This window comes from Callorhinus ursinus, unplaced genomic scaffold (assembly GCF_003265705.2).
Source record: "Callorhinus ursinus isolate GAN/ISIS: 27379988/994484 unplaced genomic scaffold, GSC_fseal_2.0 scaffold39, whole genome shotgun sequence".
In the NCBI taxonomy this organism is placed as follows: domain Eukaryota; kingdom Metazoa; phylum Chordata; class Mammalia; order Carnivora; family Otariidae; genus Callorhinus; species Callorhinus ursinus.
Genome location: NW_027397101.1, coordinates 1454416 through 1468476, shown reverse-complemented (window position 1 = coordinate 1468476; position 14061 = coordinate 1454416). Strand labels below are relative to the sequence as shown.

The 14061-nt window shown below is 39.1% G+C and overlaps 1 protein-coding gene across 9 annotated transcripts; it reads left to right on the top strand.

Moving 5' to 3' along the window:
* Nucleotides 1-58: 58 nt before the first annotated feature.
* On the top strand, nucleotides 59-12390 carry HNRNPK (heterogeneous nuclear ribonucleoprotein K). Of its 9 annotated transcripts, none has more exons than XM_025851619.2 (17): nucleotides 59-202; nucleotides 2212-2288; nucleotides 2402-2486; nucleotides 2884-2981; nucleotides 3646-3702; nucleotides 5138-5181; nucleotides 6056-6128; nucleotides 6674-6745; nucleotides 7243-7356; nucleotides 7687-7815; nucleotides 8431-8738; nucleotides 8867-8921; nucleotides 9227-9310; nucleotides 9578-9593; nucleotides 9671-9753; nucleotides 10126-10295; nucleotides 11075-12390. In XM_025851619.2, the coding sequence occupies exons 3-17, from the start codon at nucleotides 2429-2431 to the stop codon at nucleotides 11103-11105; spliced, it is 1392 nt and encodes a 463-aa protein (XP_025707404.1). In that variant the 5' UTR covers nucleotides 59-202; nucleotides 2212-2288; nucleotides 2402-2428; the 3' UTR covers nucleotides 11106-12390. The 9 variants fall into 9 exon arrangements, with proteins under 9 accessions (XP_025707404.1, XP_025707400.1, XP_025707407.1 ...); XM_025851615.2 differs by having other exon boundaries at nucleotides 11015-12390; XM_025851616.2 differs by lacking the exon at nucleotides 59-202 and adding an exon at nucleotides 437-560 and having other exon boundaries at nucleotides 11015-12390.
* Nucleotides 12391-14061: the final 1671 nt, after the last annotated feature.

The window sequence follows — 14061 nt, the reverse complement described above, 5'->3', positions numbered from 1 at the left end:
TCCCAGTGCGCGTGAACGGGGGTAGCCTTCAGTTCTCGCGAGAGGTTTTTTCCCCCTCCCTCCCCTCTGCTGCTAGTGAGTGCGCGAACGAGAAAGGAGGAGGGCGCTCCAGGCGAAAGCACTGCAGACGCCATTATCCTCTGTTTCTCTGCTGCAGCAACCTCGACGTCTTGCCTACGTCCCTCTTTCTTGCGGCCTATAGGTAATTGGGGTTTTTGGCGCTAGTGTATTATAGATTCAGGCATGGGTTTGGCCTCCCTAAAGGCTGCGTTGACTTTTTTGAAGCCCGGCTTTTCTCGGGCCCTTAGCGGCCTCACAATCTGAAGGGAGGCGCCGGTGCGAGGCGTGGCGTCGCCTCCTTCGGCGCTTTGATTGACGCGGCCTTGGGCCAATCGCTTTGCCCTCGCGCCACCGCTAAACCCCGGGCAACCAATTGGGCTCGGCGGCGGGGTAGGAGACTGCGGGGAGGCGGGGGAAGGCGGCGGGGGCCTGCGCTCGTTCTCTGTCTAGCTCTGACCGGCTGAGGCGGCGCGGCGGCACAGGGACGGAGGCCTCGCGCGGTGAGGAGCGGGGCTGGACGAACGGCGCGTGGGGGCGAGGGTCAGAGATGAAGTTGGTCGCTTGAGGGAGGCGTTTGGGGGCTTGCTTGGTGGTTGGCTGATTCTCGGAGAGGGAACGTTGCCCGGTTTCCCCTCCCCCCACCTCCGCCATTTCCCTGAGCGTATATCCGCAGTCCGCGTTGTGGTGCTAGAGGCTTCGGGTAATTGCGAGGCGTGTGCCTGTAGGATGAGTTGTAGTTTCGTAGTCTTAGTAGTCTTCAGAACTAGGCACCTTGTGTAGGAAGCAGAAGCGGCCGACGGGCGGGACGCGAAGGCAGTGGAGAACGCCGCCGCTCTCTTTGTGTGGGTCCCGCCGCACTTAGGCCCTCCCGGCCCGGGCTGGGAGCTGGAGCGGGGGAGATGGAAGAGTCGAGGCTGCCTCGGTTGCTTTGTCTCTCCCGCGGTGGGGGGAGGGTGCGGGGGATGAGATCTCGGGACCGCGTGGTGGGTGGGGGAGGGGGGTCCGCGCTCGGCTCCGCCTAGTAGCACGTAGTCGCCATTACGCGGGCCGCCATTTCCTGTCGGGTCCGGGTGAGGAGCGGCGCGGCGCTTCTGCTCTCTCCTTCAGCTTTTTCAACTCCTGTTATTCGGCTGTTGCTGATCCCCGGTACCGTGCGGGGCCGGGCTGGGGGGGGGGGCATGTTTGCGTTCGGCTGGTCGCTCCCATATTTAGCGATTTGAGGAATAGCGACTGAAGGACCTGAACGGTGAACCGTGGCAACGTTTTCCTTACAAGTAGAGCCCGCCGTCTTTAAGTTCCTTCATCTAAACCCATCATGCCTTAACATTTAGCTGCGTGATGGGCGGTGAGGGTAGCGTTTCAGTTAGTCGGTTATTGACAAACGTTACGGGAGAACGGGAGCCATAAATGTAGCTCTGGGCTGCCTAGGTATTCGTCTTTTACCTACCAGAGGCCACCTGTCGCCTCTTTCTGCTTGTCCTGTGAGGGCTGGTGAAAGGCTGGTTGCATTCCTATTACTCCGGCGTTAAAGGTGTAATTGTTAGGTTATAGACTTTCAAAACCTACCTTAAAATATTCTTGTAGTGGCAGTATTAGCGTTCTAGGGCTTCATTTGCTCTGTTTGAACAATCGGGTATTATTGGCAGTTGAGGTCTGCTTCTGTATGAGGTTTTAAGATTTAATCTTCTCTTCAGTACATTGACCTGATTGTTGAATGTCGCTTGAATTTGCCTTCATATTTGTAAACTTCAGAGATTGCAGAGAATGGCATTTCAGGTCACCAGAGGGAAACCCACCCGCAATTTAAAAATCCAGTATAACTAATTTTATACATCTATAAATGTGTGCTTTTAGGGACAAAATTGAAGGCTCTTGGGCTTATGTATAGTCTTACAGACCTTTGGTCTTTATTGTATAAAACAATTAGTTACTGTGGTGGGACTCCCGTCCAGTGGCTAAAAATTGCATGGTTTTCTTTTTGCAAAAAATCAGGGTCCTTCGGTTTTGGTTTTTGGTTTTCCTAAGGCGATCATTTGAGAGTGTAAGACCCAGTTTTAGAAAGAGCTGTTTAGTTTGTATTCAAATCACTGTTCATTAGTATTCAGTAATAAGCAACCAAAAAGCAAAACTGATTTATGTTGGTTTTTATAGGCTACTGCAGCACTAGGGTGTCAGTTGGTCCCGCCCAGAACACTTCAGTTCTGCTCTGCAAGGATATATTATACCTGGTACGTTCTAGAAGAGTGTCATTTCTTTGCCTTTTTTTTTTTTTATTATTAGCGAGACACAAAGTTTACTTTTCCGGTAAACCAAATGTACTAGTCTCTCTCTTTTTCAACAGATTGGTGTATCCATTTAATACAAGAAAATGGAAACTGAACAGCCAGAGGAAACCTTCCCCAACACCGAAACCAATGGTGAATTTGGTGAGAAGACATTTTAATTTTAACAATTTTTGGATTTTCCCGTTTTGTTAGTTTTGTTATTTAGAACTGTTTAGTCTGACGTCCCTGTCAGTTTTTTCTTCACTTTTATGAACTACATGTAATTGTCATTTGCATTGGTGACTCTAAAGATAGAGATAATAAAAGTACTTTTTCTTCGCATTTTATAATTTCAATCCTTTGAAGCGTTTTGTCACGTTGTTTTGTTTAGAAATTATTGGAAGGGAACAGGCTTTGATTGAGTTAGCAACAAATCTCCAAACAGAATGGAGCTGCTTTCTCTGACCTATGGGTTGAAATTAAAATGTAATTGAATTAAAGGTACTTTTTCTTGCTGATAACTGGTGCTTTCTTTGAAATCTGAACTGTTAATTTCTAGGTAAACGCCCTGCAGAAGATATGGAAGAGGAACAAGCTTTTAAAAGATCTAGAAACACTGATGAGATGGTTGAATTACGCATTTTGCTTCAGAGCAAGGTATAAATTTTATTCTTGGAAATTTAAGAGTGGTTTTTAACTAAAGTAGAAATTAAAAGTTCTGGTTTGGCCCTCTGGGACGCATTCTAAGCCTTACAGATTGAAGAAAGATTTATGTGGCTCTTTCTAAACAAATTTATAGGCCACGTTATTCTGATAAAATGAGAGTACTTAATAAAATTGAGTCATTGCAGGTCAAAGTAGCAGAAAGGGTGTAGGTGATGCTTAAAGCGTTAGTGGATTAAAGTTTTATACCTTGATTGCATTGTGGGGAAAACACCCTAGTTGGCGGCTTATTTGATTGATAATACCATATGTCACAATGTGAAGGTACCTGATAATGTTTAAATTGTTTCTCAGAAGAAAACTTAATCAGTGCTTAACTTTCATGTTCCGTGTACTTTTTGGCATGCTGAAATTCCAAAGCTGTCTTGATGTTTTAGTCCCTAAAGCACAGACTCCTCATATTTCTTTTCTTAACCTGATGATTTGAGTGTTGTCTCTGATAGATTTCAGCTCTCTGACCAAAAAAAAGAGAGGTTAGGTTTTCCGGCTTGGGTGTTTTGTTTTTGTTTTGTTTTGTTTTGCTATAGTTTAAGAGCACAGGAAAGCGTTAACATAAGGAAAAGGAAAAGTAAGCTGCTTATCTTTTTCTCTTCTCCAGAATGCTGGGGCAGTGATTGGAAAAGGAGGCAAGAATATTAAGGCTCTCCGTACAGACGTAAGTATTAAAGAGTTTAAATACTACACGAGCAGCTTCAGTTTGTGTGTAGAAATTTAAAGATTTTGCATCATAGAAATCATTTAATAGCCTAGATACAAGCCATTTGTAATAATTGATTACATAGATGATTTCAGTTTGCCATTCCTGATTTAACAAAGCCCAGATTGAGTTTGGGGAGGGGTGGGTCTGTATTAAACCTCTTCACTTTCTGATAACTTTCCACCAAATTATTCACTTCAAGATAACATTTTAATGAGAAAATAACGACAGTGTAAAAACCCTTAATTACACCATTTACTGTGTGTGAATCAATTACAGTATATCAAAAACCATTGCAGGTGGCTGATTAAACTCAAATTTTTATTTCCTTTTTTTAATCGTCCATCTGTTTAACAGTTTGCACATGGAGCACAGATTAATGTTCAGGTTGCATGATTTAAATATGGGTAAAGAATAGACACTTAGTGGGAAACCGTTTGTCAATGCCAAAGATTGTTTGAGTCTTCGTATTTTATAGTGGGTTGACTCTTGTGATTAGACACATTAAATGTTGGTATCACCAGAAGTGAGCATATTTCTAGGACTTGGCTACACCAAAATTCCTAAATTTTTTTCTCATAGTGTACACACTCTTTTAATGTTTCCTTGCTAAAGTTGAGGCAAATAATAACTTTGTGTTGAATACTTATTGACAGTATTTCATTTCTCTCTTGGTCGCAGATCTTTGTATGTTCCTCTTGTAAACTGAACTTGAAATTTTGTTTAAAATTTTACTTGCCTGCTAGGATCTAGGAATGCGTTTTAAACCTCCAGGAAACCAAACCTGATCTTTTTAAGAGTTAGGGTTTTTGGTGGTGTGGGAATTTTTGTTTTGTCTTTTATAAACCTCTCTCCTCTTAATCCAGATGTTCTATATAATTATCTGGGTTATTTCCCCATTTCCTCAAGAATTTCAGTAAACTGAGTCATGACAGGTTTTGTGTCTACCCTCATGAGCCAGCCTGCTACTGAAACATCGTTTGTTTTTTTAAAAAAAAAAAAAAATAGTACCATCATTTAAGGTCCTTAAATGTTAAGCCACAGTCAGATATAGAGAAGTCCATTATTGTGTTAGTCTTCAGAACAACTTAAGCTTGTTTCATTAATTGAGAGTATGAGTATAGTTTGTATTAAATTAAAATTTATTGCTTTTCCCCCTTTTCCCTCTCCTTGTTTTTTTGGCCATATATCTCCGTTGCCCATGTACTGGATCGACTTACCCCTGCGTTGCCCACCATGACGTTGGCCCATCCGCCCCTGAACGCCCATGTGAAAACCCTGGTTGGCTATGCCCAAAAATGTGCTCGTTGCCAAACGGGTACCATACTTGACAACTTCTGATTGAATGCCCATGCCCAATGCCAACATCCACGAACGCCAATGACCAATGCAGTACAATGCCAGTGTTTCAGTCCCAGACAGCAGTGGCCCCGAGCGGTATGTCCCAACAGTTTATGCCTCACTGCCTGATTAGAAAGAGAGAAATGTATTTTATTACCTGCCTTTTATATAATTAAATAGTATCCCCTTTAGACGGTGTATTGTTTTTCAAGTTTCTGTCTTATTTTCCCCATTAAGTCTTTTTGTCACTGAACTTTTACCGTGAGTTGCCCACCCAAACGATCCACTAATTTTATTTCGATGGAAGGAGCACAGCTTCAAGTGTTGCATATTTGCTGCATTGTAAATCAAATTGTTACCAAAATAGTCTCTCGCTCTGTCTTTGTGGCCCACCTTGCTTCCCAACATTGCCTGTTCATAATTTTTTCTGATGAAATGCTAACTCTGGTTCACTTTCCTTCACTTCTCATTTGTGTTGTCTTTGTTTTGTCTCGCATTTGTATTTGTTTTCTTGCAGAGCCCATTAGTGATCTAATTTCTAACTGGTATCCATAACCTTACTCCAAATATAATGTTCACCACTTGCATATTCCCCCACTTTTGCCTAAGAGAAGGTGTGCCAGTTTTACCAATGTAACAGCGAGGGTATCCTTAACTTAGTGGTGGCGGGGAACATAAATATTCAACTCTGCTTCAGTTCTGGTCAATTTATTGCCCACTTAATCTGAGCCCTTCCAAGAGCCCATTCTCTCTGTCTCTCTGCAAGTCTCCTAATATTGTTATCATGTCTGTATTGGGCATAAAACAAAATGCATGTGAAAAATCTATAAATAGGCTACTTTAAATGGGGAGATTAAATAATTGTATGTAACTTCTCTGTAAAAGTTTGTATGACTACTGATGATGAACACAAAACTCATTTTTCTTTTCCACCTTTTTTGTACTATCTGGTATTTGTGATGTTTGACAGCATATTGAGTATCAGTGCTGATATTGAAACAATTGGAGAAATTCTGAAGAAAATCATCCCTACCTTGGAAGAGGTAGGCTCTTTTTTTGTTTTTAATGTATTTGGCAATTGAGGAGGGATTGTTGAAGTGTTTTATTGGGGCTAAATGGGGGCTACGGAGAGAGAGTGGCTATAACAGTTTGTAGCAGCGTCTTATATTACATAATGTGCATGGTTACTATTCCACATTGTTTTAAAATGTAATCTGAAAAAATTTTTTAATGTAGTCTGGCCACTCCAGAGTAAACATGAACTACCTATGGTCATGCACATGGGTTTAGCATGTATTTTATGGACTGTGGTTATAGGGGAGGTGTTTTTTTTAAATTAGAATATTGATTGTGGGACTGTGTTGGAGAGAACTATGATCTAGTTCAAGGGTTTTTTTTTTAATTCTATGTAGTCATGTATTTATTGGGTATATAGGAGAAGGTTACACATTGATTCTTAAGAATAGATCAGCAATTTTTCTTTAACGGTATAGATATGAAATATGTTGTAGTAGCTTTACCAATATATGCGACAATAGCCTGATCACACTAGACACTTAACCTATTACTCTTATTTTTCTACTTTCAGGGCCTGCAGTTGCCATCACCCACTGCAACCAGCCAGCTCCCGCTCGAATCTGATGCTGTGGAATGCTTAAATGTATGTCATAGTGCCATTGAACCCCACTGAAGTATGGAGCCTGGCCCGTAGGATCAATTTTATTTTTAACATAGCGTACTTTTCCCGTCTCTAGAAAAAGGCTTAAAAACATGATAAATGAATGGTCTTACAACTCACTGTTGACCCTGCTCCATGCTGCAGTGGGAATTAACTACATTTGCAAAGTGCTTTGCAGTCATTTTTATTATGGTGTTATTTGAATGTTAATAATAATTTTGTGGTAACAGCGACATGCTAAATGGCTGCAGTGTGGGTATGGTGTTGCAGGACCTGAAAATAAAATAGTTTTTTAAGGTGGTGCAGAATGTCCTTTTTGGGCCTGGCTATTGAGGATAATAAGCACATAACTGGTAAAGTTATTGAAATATAAATTCAGGTTGCTCACTGCAACAGTATATTGTCATGCTTATAGCAGATAAGTGTGTATTGGGGATTCCTTAATTTGGGACTAAAATTCTATAATTCTCCCTCTGCAGTACCAACACTATAAAGGAAGTGACTTTGACTGCGAGTTGAGACTGTTGATTCATCAGAGTCTGGCAGGAGGAATTATTGGGGTCAAAGGTGCTAAAATCAAAGAACTTCGAGAGGTAAAAAGCAGTTGTTTCCTTGCTGTATTACTAGACAATAGTATTTCATATAGAGTTGGGTCAGTGGGCTTCTCTCATTCCCCCTTTTGAGTTCTCTCCTTAAATTCCTTATAGTTTGTTTATCTACTTCACTTTTAAAATCTAACAGAAAGACCTGGACATGCTAGGACACGTTCTTTCACCAATACCATGGCAAAGTCCTAGAGTTACTAATGGTTTTTATGGGGGGGGGGGTGTTCCTGGATGTGAATGTAAATTTTTCTGAACCCCAGAAACTTACTTTTTCCTCTTCTGATGAACGCCTTCCCCTTTTTCATAAACTTACCACAGAACACACAGACAACAATCAAGCTTTTCCAGGAATGCTGTCCTCATTCCACTGACAGAGTCGTTCTTATTGGAGGAAAACCTGATAGGGTTGTAGAGTGCATCAAGATCATCCTTGATCTTATATCAGAGGTATCTTTGGAATATTTTATTATGTTTAATTCCATGGAACAGATGTTTTATTCTAACTTAGTTTCCCAGTGTTGAGACAAATGGTTTTTATTTGTCCTTACTCTTCAGCTAATTTTTTAGCTATCGTTTCAATTTAAAAATTTGAGGGGGGGGGGAGAGGTCATTTGATCATTGGTGAAGATTTTTAATAGCCTTTGGTCCTTCAAATGAAGTTTCTATAGTTTCTCTATAGTACCACATTGCTCAGCTTCCCAACTGATGTGCTTCAGTATGAGTTACAAATTTATAATAAGATACTGATTGCCTCAGTCCTTGAGATAGTTACTTGTAGTTACTTTGTTCTCTACAGACCCCATTGTGAAATGTATGAATGGGGTTTGTACAAGTCTCTTGAGATGGAACAAGAAAAGCAGGCTGCTAAAACTTTGTTTAGGACTCAACAAAAATACTGCATTTTTTAAAGTTCTTTCCTACTATTAACCTTTGCCTGCATTCCTTTCCCTGTCACAAGTACCTCCCAGGAGAAATAAAGGACTTGAAACGTTTGGCTTGTTAATCATTTGATATGAAACAAGGCTCTTTTCAGTCTGTAACATTGCTCTATTTTTGTTTTAGTCTCCCATCAAAGGACGTGCACAGCCTTATGATCCCAATTTTTATGATGAAACCTACGATTATGGTGGTTTTACAATGATGTTTGATGACCGCCGTGGACGTCCTGTGGGATTTCCCATGCGGGGAAGAGGTGGTTTTGACAGAATGCCTCCTGGTCGGGGTGGGCGTCCTATGCCTCCATCTAGAAGAGATTATGATGATATGAGCCCTCGTCGGGGACCTCCTCCACCTCCTCCTGGACGAGGTGGCCGGGGTGGTAGCAGAGCTCGGAATCTTCCTCTTCCTCCACCACCACCACCTAGAGGAGGGTAAGTTTCTTCCATCCACACATTGCTAATCTGTAAGAGGCTTCACTCTATGGGTAGATAGGGTAGATTTTTATTTGGTGTGTGTGACATGTAAGCAAACAGATTACAACAAGTTACTATGCTTGCAGAGATCTAATGGCCTATGACAGAAGAGGAAGACCTGGAGACCGCTATGATGGCATGGTAAGAACTCATTTATCAACGTATATGAGAGCTTTTAGGGTTCTAAAGTCACGTAGTTGACACTGTTGAAGATGATTAATTGGAAGCTTGCTTTACAAATGGACTTCTTAGACAACTAGTTAAATCATTTCAGTTGTTAGCTGGAATATTAAGACTTTATTTAGCTATTTTTGTTTCTGGAGAACATGTGATTCCTGCCAATGATACATATTTTAGTGATGCAGGATAGAAATGAGGCGTATAAAAATGGTAGCTCTGTGTCTGAAACAATGCAGGTTATGTTAATAGTTTTATCTCTGATACAGGTTGGTTTCAGTGCTGATGAAACTTGGGACTCTGCAATAGATACATGGAGCCCATCAGAATGGCAGATGGCTTATGAACCACAGGTTGAGTATCATGGGTGTTTGTATTCATATCAGTAACAATTTAAAATGCTTGCCTACTTGCCAGTGTTTGTTTTCCCCTTGTGTAATGTTTTTGCTTCTGTGCTATGTACCTGAAGAGTTTCTTCCCCCAAGGATTGTCTTCTGAAACATACTAGGGAGAAAATGGGAGGACTTAAGTTTTCTAAACTAAGATTTTAGGAATATTAAAATACCTGAAGAATAGTTTTGAAGGCAAAGTAATTTTTTATTTTTTCTTTCCATTTTTAGGGTGGCTCCGGATATGGTAAGTTTTTTCCTTTGTGAAATCAAAACATTATTTCATGCTTTCTAAATGAACTTAATGCTCATTATTTAAATCAGATTATTCCTATGCAGGGGGTCGTGGCTCATATGGTGATCTTGGTGGACCTATTATTACTACACAAGTAACTATTCCCAAAGATGTAAGTAGTATTCTTTAAATTTTTACGTTCTTGTAATGTTACAAGAAACATTTAATGAGCATTTTCTTTAAATTCCCCGTCTGAGGGTCTTAAAGTACTGAATCTTAGGATTAAAATTGTGTTTTACAGACTTCAGCAAGATGTCTTTCTCTGGTTTGACTTCTTTAAAAGCAGAGGGTTCTGAACCCTTGATTTGTTTATTAAAGGTTGATGCGCAGCGTAAATACATTTTAATTCAAACCTTGACGAGTTGGAGATCTTTAATCCTAGAATGAACTGTGCAGTGTTAATACTTGACATTCATTGAAAATACCAGTGATACGGTTATTTTTAAAGTATATCATAAACACTTGTTTTTAAAAATCTTTTCAGTTGGCTGGATCTATTATTGGCAAAGGTGGTCAGCGGATTAAACAAATCCGTCATGAGTCAGGAGCTTCGATCAAAATTGACGAGCCTCTAGAAGGGTCTGAAGATCGGATCATTACCATTACAGGAACACAGGACCAGATACAGAATGCACAGTATTTGCTGCAGAACAGGTCAGTTTGGGTTTAGCTTTATGTTAGCATACCCATACTAAAACTTTAAAAAGCTTTTCTTCTCAATTGATTTTTCTTTTAGAAGCCATGGTGTCTCAACCTTTTGGGGACCTAACTTCTAAACATCTTAATAGCTTTGCTTTAATTTTCTTCTGCTTTCTTACTAAAAACGAAGACATTCAATACTAATCTTGCTGGAAGAAGCCTTAACCAAGCAAACTTCTCATTTCTCTGGTGAAAACTGCTGCCAAAACCACTTGTTATAAATTATACAGAGCCTGTAGAAAATATAGAAGATTCAGTGGATGTTGGTCTAGTTCTGTGTGGAAGACTAGTGATTTTGTTGTTTTTAGATAACTAAATCGACAACAAATCACAGTCTGCCATATGGCACAGGCCATGCCTCTACAGGACAAATGATTGGTGCTGTAAAATGCAGCATTTCACACCTTACTGGCATTTCTTTGTCTTTTCTACCAAGTATTAACAACTTTTAATTTCATTTTCCTAATTCTGCTCTACTAATGTCTGATTTACTATTAATCATTTTCTTGAATTTTACATTGCTCTAATTTTGTAATTGCTAATGTTTTAATTCTTATTTCTAATTGTAATGGACATGTTTATCATTTTAATTTAGCATTGAAATTGTCTTAATGTTGATTAAGATGTTACGAACAAAAATTCTAATTCGTACTTTTTTTTCTTTTCTTTTATAGTGTGAAGCAGTATGCAGATGTTGAAGGATTCTAATGCAAGATATTTTTTCTTTTTTATAGTGTGAAGCAGTATTCTGGAAAGTTTTTCTAAGACTAGTGAAGAACTGAAGGAGTCCTGCATCTTTTTTTTTTTATCTGCTTCTGTTTAAAAAGCCAACATTCCTCTGCTTCATAGGTGTTCTGCATTTGAGGTGTAGTGAAATCTTTGCTGTTCACCAGATGTAATGTTTTAGTTCCTTACAAACAGGGTGGGGGGGGGAAGGGCGTGCAAAAACTAACATTGAAATTTTGAAACAGCAGCAGAGTGAGTGAATTTTAATTTTTGTTCATTGTTGGTGGTTTAAAAGAAAAAATTCCCCCCATGTAATTATTGTGAACACTTTGCTTTGTGGTCACTGTAACATTTTGGGGGGGGTGGGACAGGGAGGAAAAGTAACAATAGTCCATTTGTCCCTGGCATCTATTCAGAGCAGTGTGCAGAATGTAATGCTCTTTTGTAAGAAACGTTTTATGATTTTTAAAATAAATTTAGTGAACCTATTTTGGTGGTCATTTTTTTTTTTTAAGACAGTCATTTTTCAAATGGCTGGATCCCCAACCCACCCCAAACTAAACACTAAGTTTGATTTTCAGCTCCTCTGTTGGATATAAATAAATGCATCTCTTCTTGGACATAGGCAAAATATCTTGGCTAATTCCATTCTGGTGATTTCTTGATGATTTGAAAGTCTATTGCTTGGGAAGAAATTCCGTCATACACATTTATGCTTATAATAAGCTGGGGATTTTTTTTGTTTGCAAATGCTTGCCCCTACTCTGCAACAGTTTTCTATGTTAGTAATTGTGAGTGGAGAACCAAGGTGGGGAGCAATACTACAAATTGAGTAATGGTATAAGTATAAGTATATGCCAGAAGCCTAATGGCAGCAAGTTTTATTAATCAGAATAATACTTGGTTATGGAAGTGACTGATGCTAAATAAATTCTTCTTATTTTTTATTAGATAATTTTTCACCTATAGACAAACTGTCAGCCTGCTAGTGTCTATTAGTTAAACTTTGTAAAATATATATATATTCTTGTTTTTTTCCATTGTATGCAAATTGAAGGAAAAAGATGTACCATTTCTCTGTTATATGTTGGATTATGTAGGAAATGTTTGTGAACAATTCAAAAAAACGATGAAAAAAGTTCCTGTGGATGTTTTGTGTAGTATCTTGGCATTTGTATTGATAGTTAAAAGTTCACTTCCAAATAAACAAAACTCCCATAATACTAGATTTGATGTGTACCCAATTTGAACAAGGGTTGGTGACTACCTGTAAAATTTGTTCAAACGTTCCTCTTGTAAGGAAATACAGTAATCTTAAATTACATTTTTTTTTCGTGTGAAGTGTTGTTTCTAGAATAAATCTGGTAGGGGTGATAAATACAAAATCCCAATCATTAAGCTCTTTATTTGTTAAAGGGGGAGTCTAGCATATAGAGAGCTGGAATTGTTATCCAATTCTTTAATAAGACTACTATGACATTACCTGTGAGAAATTTGGGGTTTCTTAGGTTTTTATCTTTAAGATAGCTCTAGTTTAATGTTTGAAAATAATGACCAATAAATGTTAACAACTGTGGAGTTTGGTTCCTGGCTCACAAGTTCCAAAAATCTCTACCTGTTAACCTCCCAGCTCTCTAGAAAACATGAGAACAGCTCAATTCTGTGGAAAATACTTAATGCCATTCTGCTTTTTTTAAGCTTAGGAAAAAGACTTGAATGTAATAGAAGAAGTGTAGGTAGTTTTCTGGAATATACATAAGTAGTACATGCATGCAAACCACATTTAAAGGCAGAATTTTGGTGGAACTCCTTTTAGTGTTTTCTTGATAAGTGAAATTGTCACAACGTCACTTAAAACTTTGAATGAAAACTGATATAGTTTCCCAAAAGAAATTGGGCTGCACTGCCACACCCCTTGGGTATTTTAAGTATGGGTGAGCTGGAGGGGTTTAGGGTAGTACAATCTTTTGAAATGAGCCTTTCCACTAGAGAAAAAGTGACAGTGTTTTAGTTAAACTTAAGTGTTACTGGCAGCATCCCTGGAGGTAACACTGGCTTTCAGAGCAGTCATTGGTCATTCAAAAATGAGTCATGTAAGAACATAGATTATTAGCTGGATTTTCATTTTTGCCTTTTAACAAGTTGAGACGAACATAACCTACTAAAAATTAAATAGACTTGAGAATATCTGGCACTGAAGAGTTGGGTGTACCACTTGGGAAGGGAAAGGCCTTTTGTGTTGTCACTATTTGTAAATGGTGTTTGAATATGGGCTGGAAATTAAGTGAAGTTCTCAGTAAAACATGCTTGTGGAACGTTGAACCAATTTTATAAGAAGCAACTAGTACATATGCTGATGTATGGAAGCCTCACGTTTAAATGTGCAGTTCCTAAAATGTTTTAAGCTTAACTTTGAAAGCTGTTACCATAATGCCAACAGACATGTTAAAAAACAGGTTGCTAACAGTTTTTTTAGGAATGAAAATTTTAAAAACCTGTGCTATTCAAATTTTAAGTTTGCCTTTAAAATGAGACTACAGGGGCACCTGAGTGGCTCAGTTGGTTAAGCGTTCAAACTTGGTTGTGACTCCGCTCATAATCTCTGGGTTGGGAGATAGAGCTCCATATCAGGCTCTGCACTCAGCACAAAAGCTGCTTCAGATTCTTCCTCCTCTCCCCCTCGTGCTCACTCACTCTCAATACAAAAAAAGATTACAAAATTTTTTTGTGGAATAATCCCAATATTTTACTCTTAAATCTGATAACATTCTACTGGAATGCATAGAGACTGGAGAAAAATGATAAGCGTTTAATGCTATCAGTTTTTTAGAAAGGGATTCAATCTTGGTGGCTAAATGTAAATTAAATCACTTTGCATCTCCCATATATCACCAAGGGTTGCTCATTGCTGGCAAGTTTGTGGTGAAATGGGCTCAGTTTCTTTATGGAGCCACTGAACTTACGGAAAGCCTTTTCAGTGTTTCTCAAAAAACTT

Bases quoted from the DNA above. Each gene is read 5' to 3' on its own strand.
- HNRNPK (XM_025851615.2), top strand. From the start codon at position 2,429: ATGGAAACTGAACAGCCAGAGGAAACCTTCCCCAACACCGAAACCAAT. The intron at 5,182-6,055 runs GTATGTCCCAAC...GATGTTTGACAG, and splicing joins GACAGCAGTGGCCCCGAGCG to CATATTGAGTATCAGTGCTG. The intron at 8,739-8,866 runs GTAAGTTTCTTC...CTATGCTTGCAG, and splicing joins CCACCACCACCTAGAGGAGG to AGATCTAATGGCCTATGACA.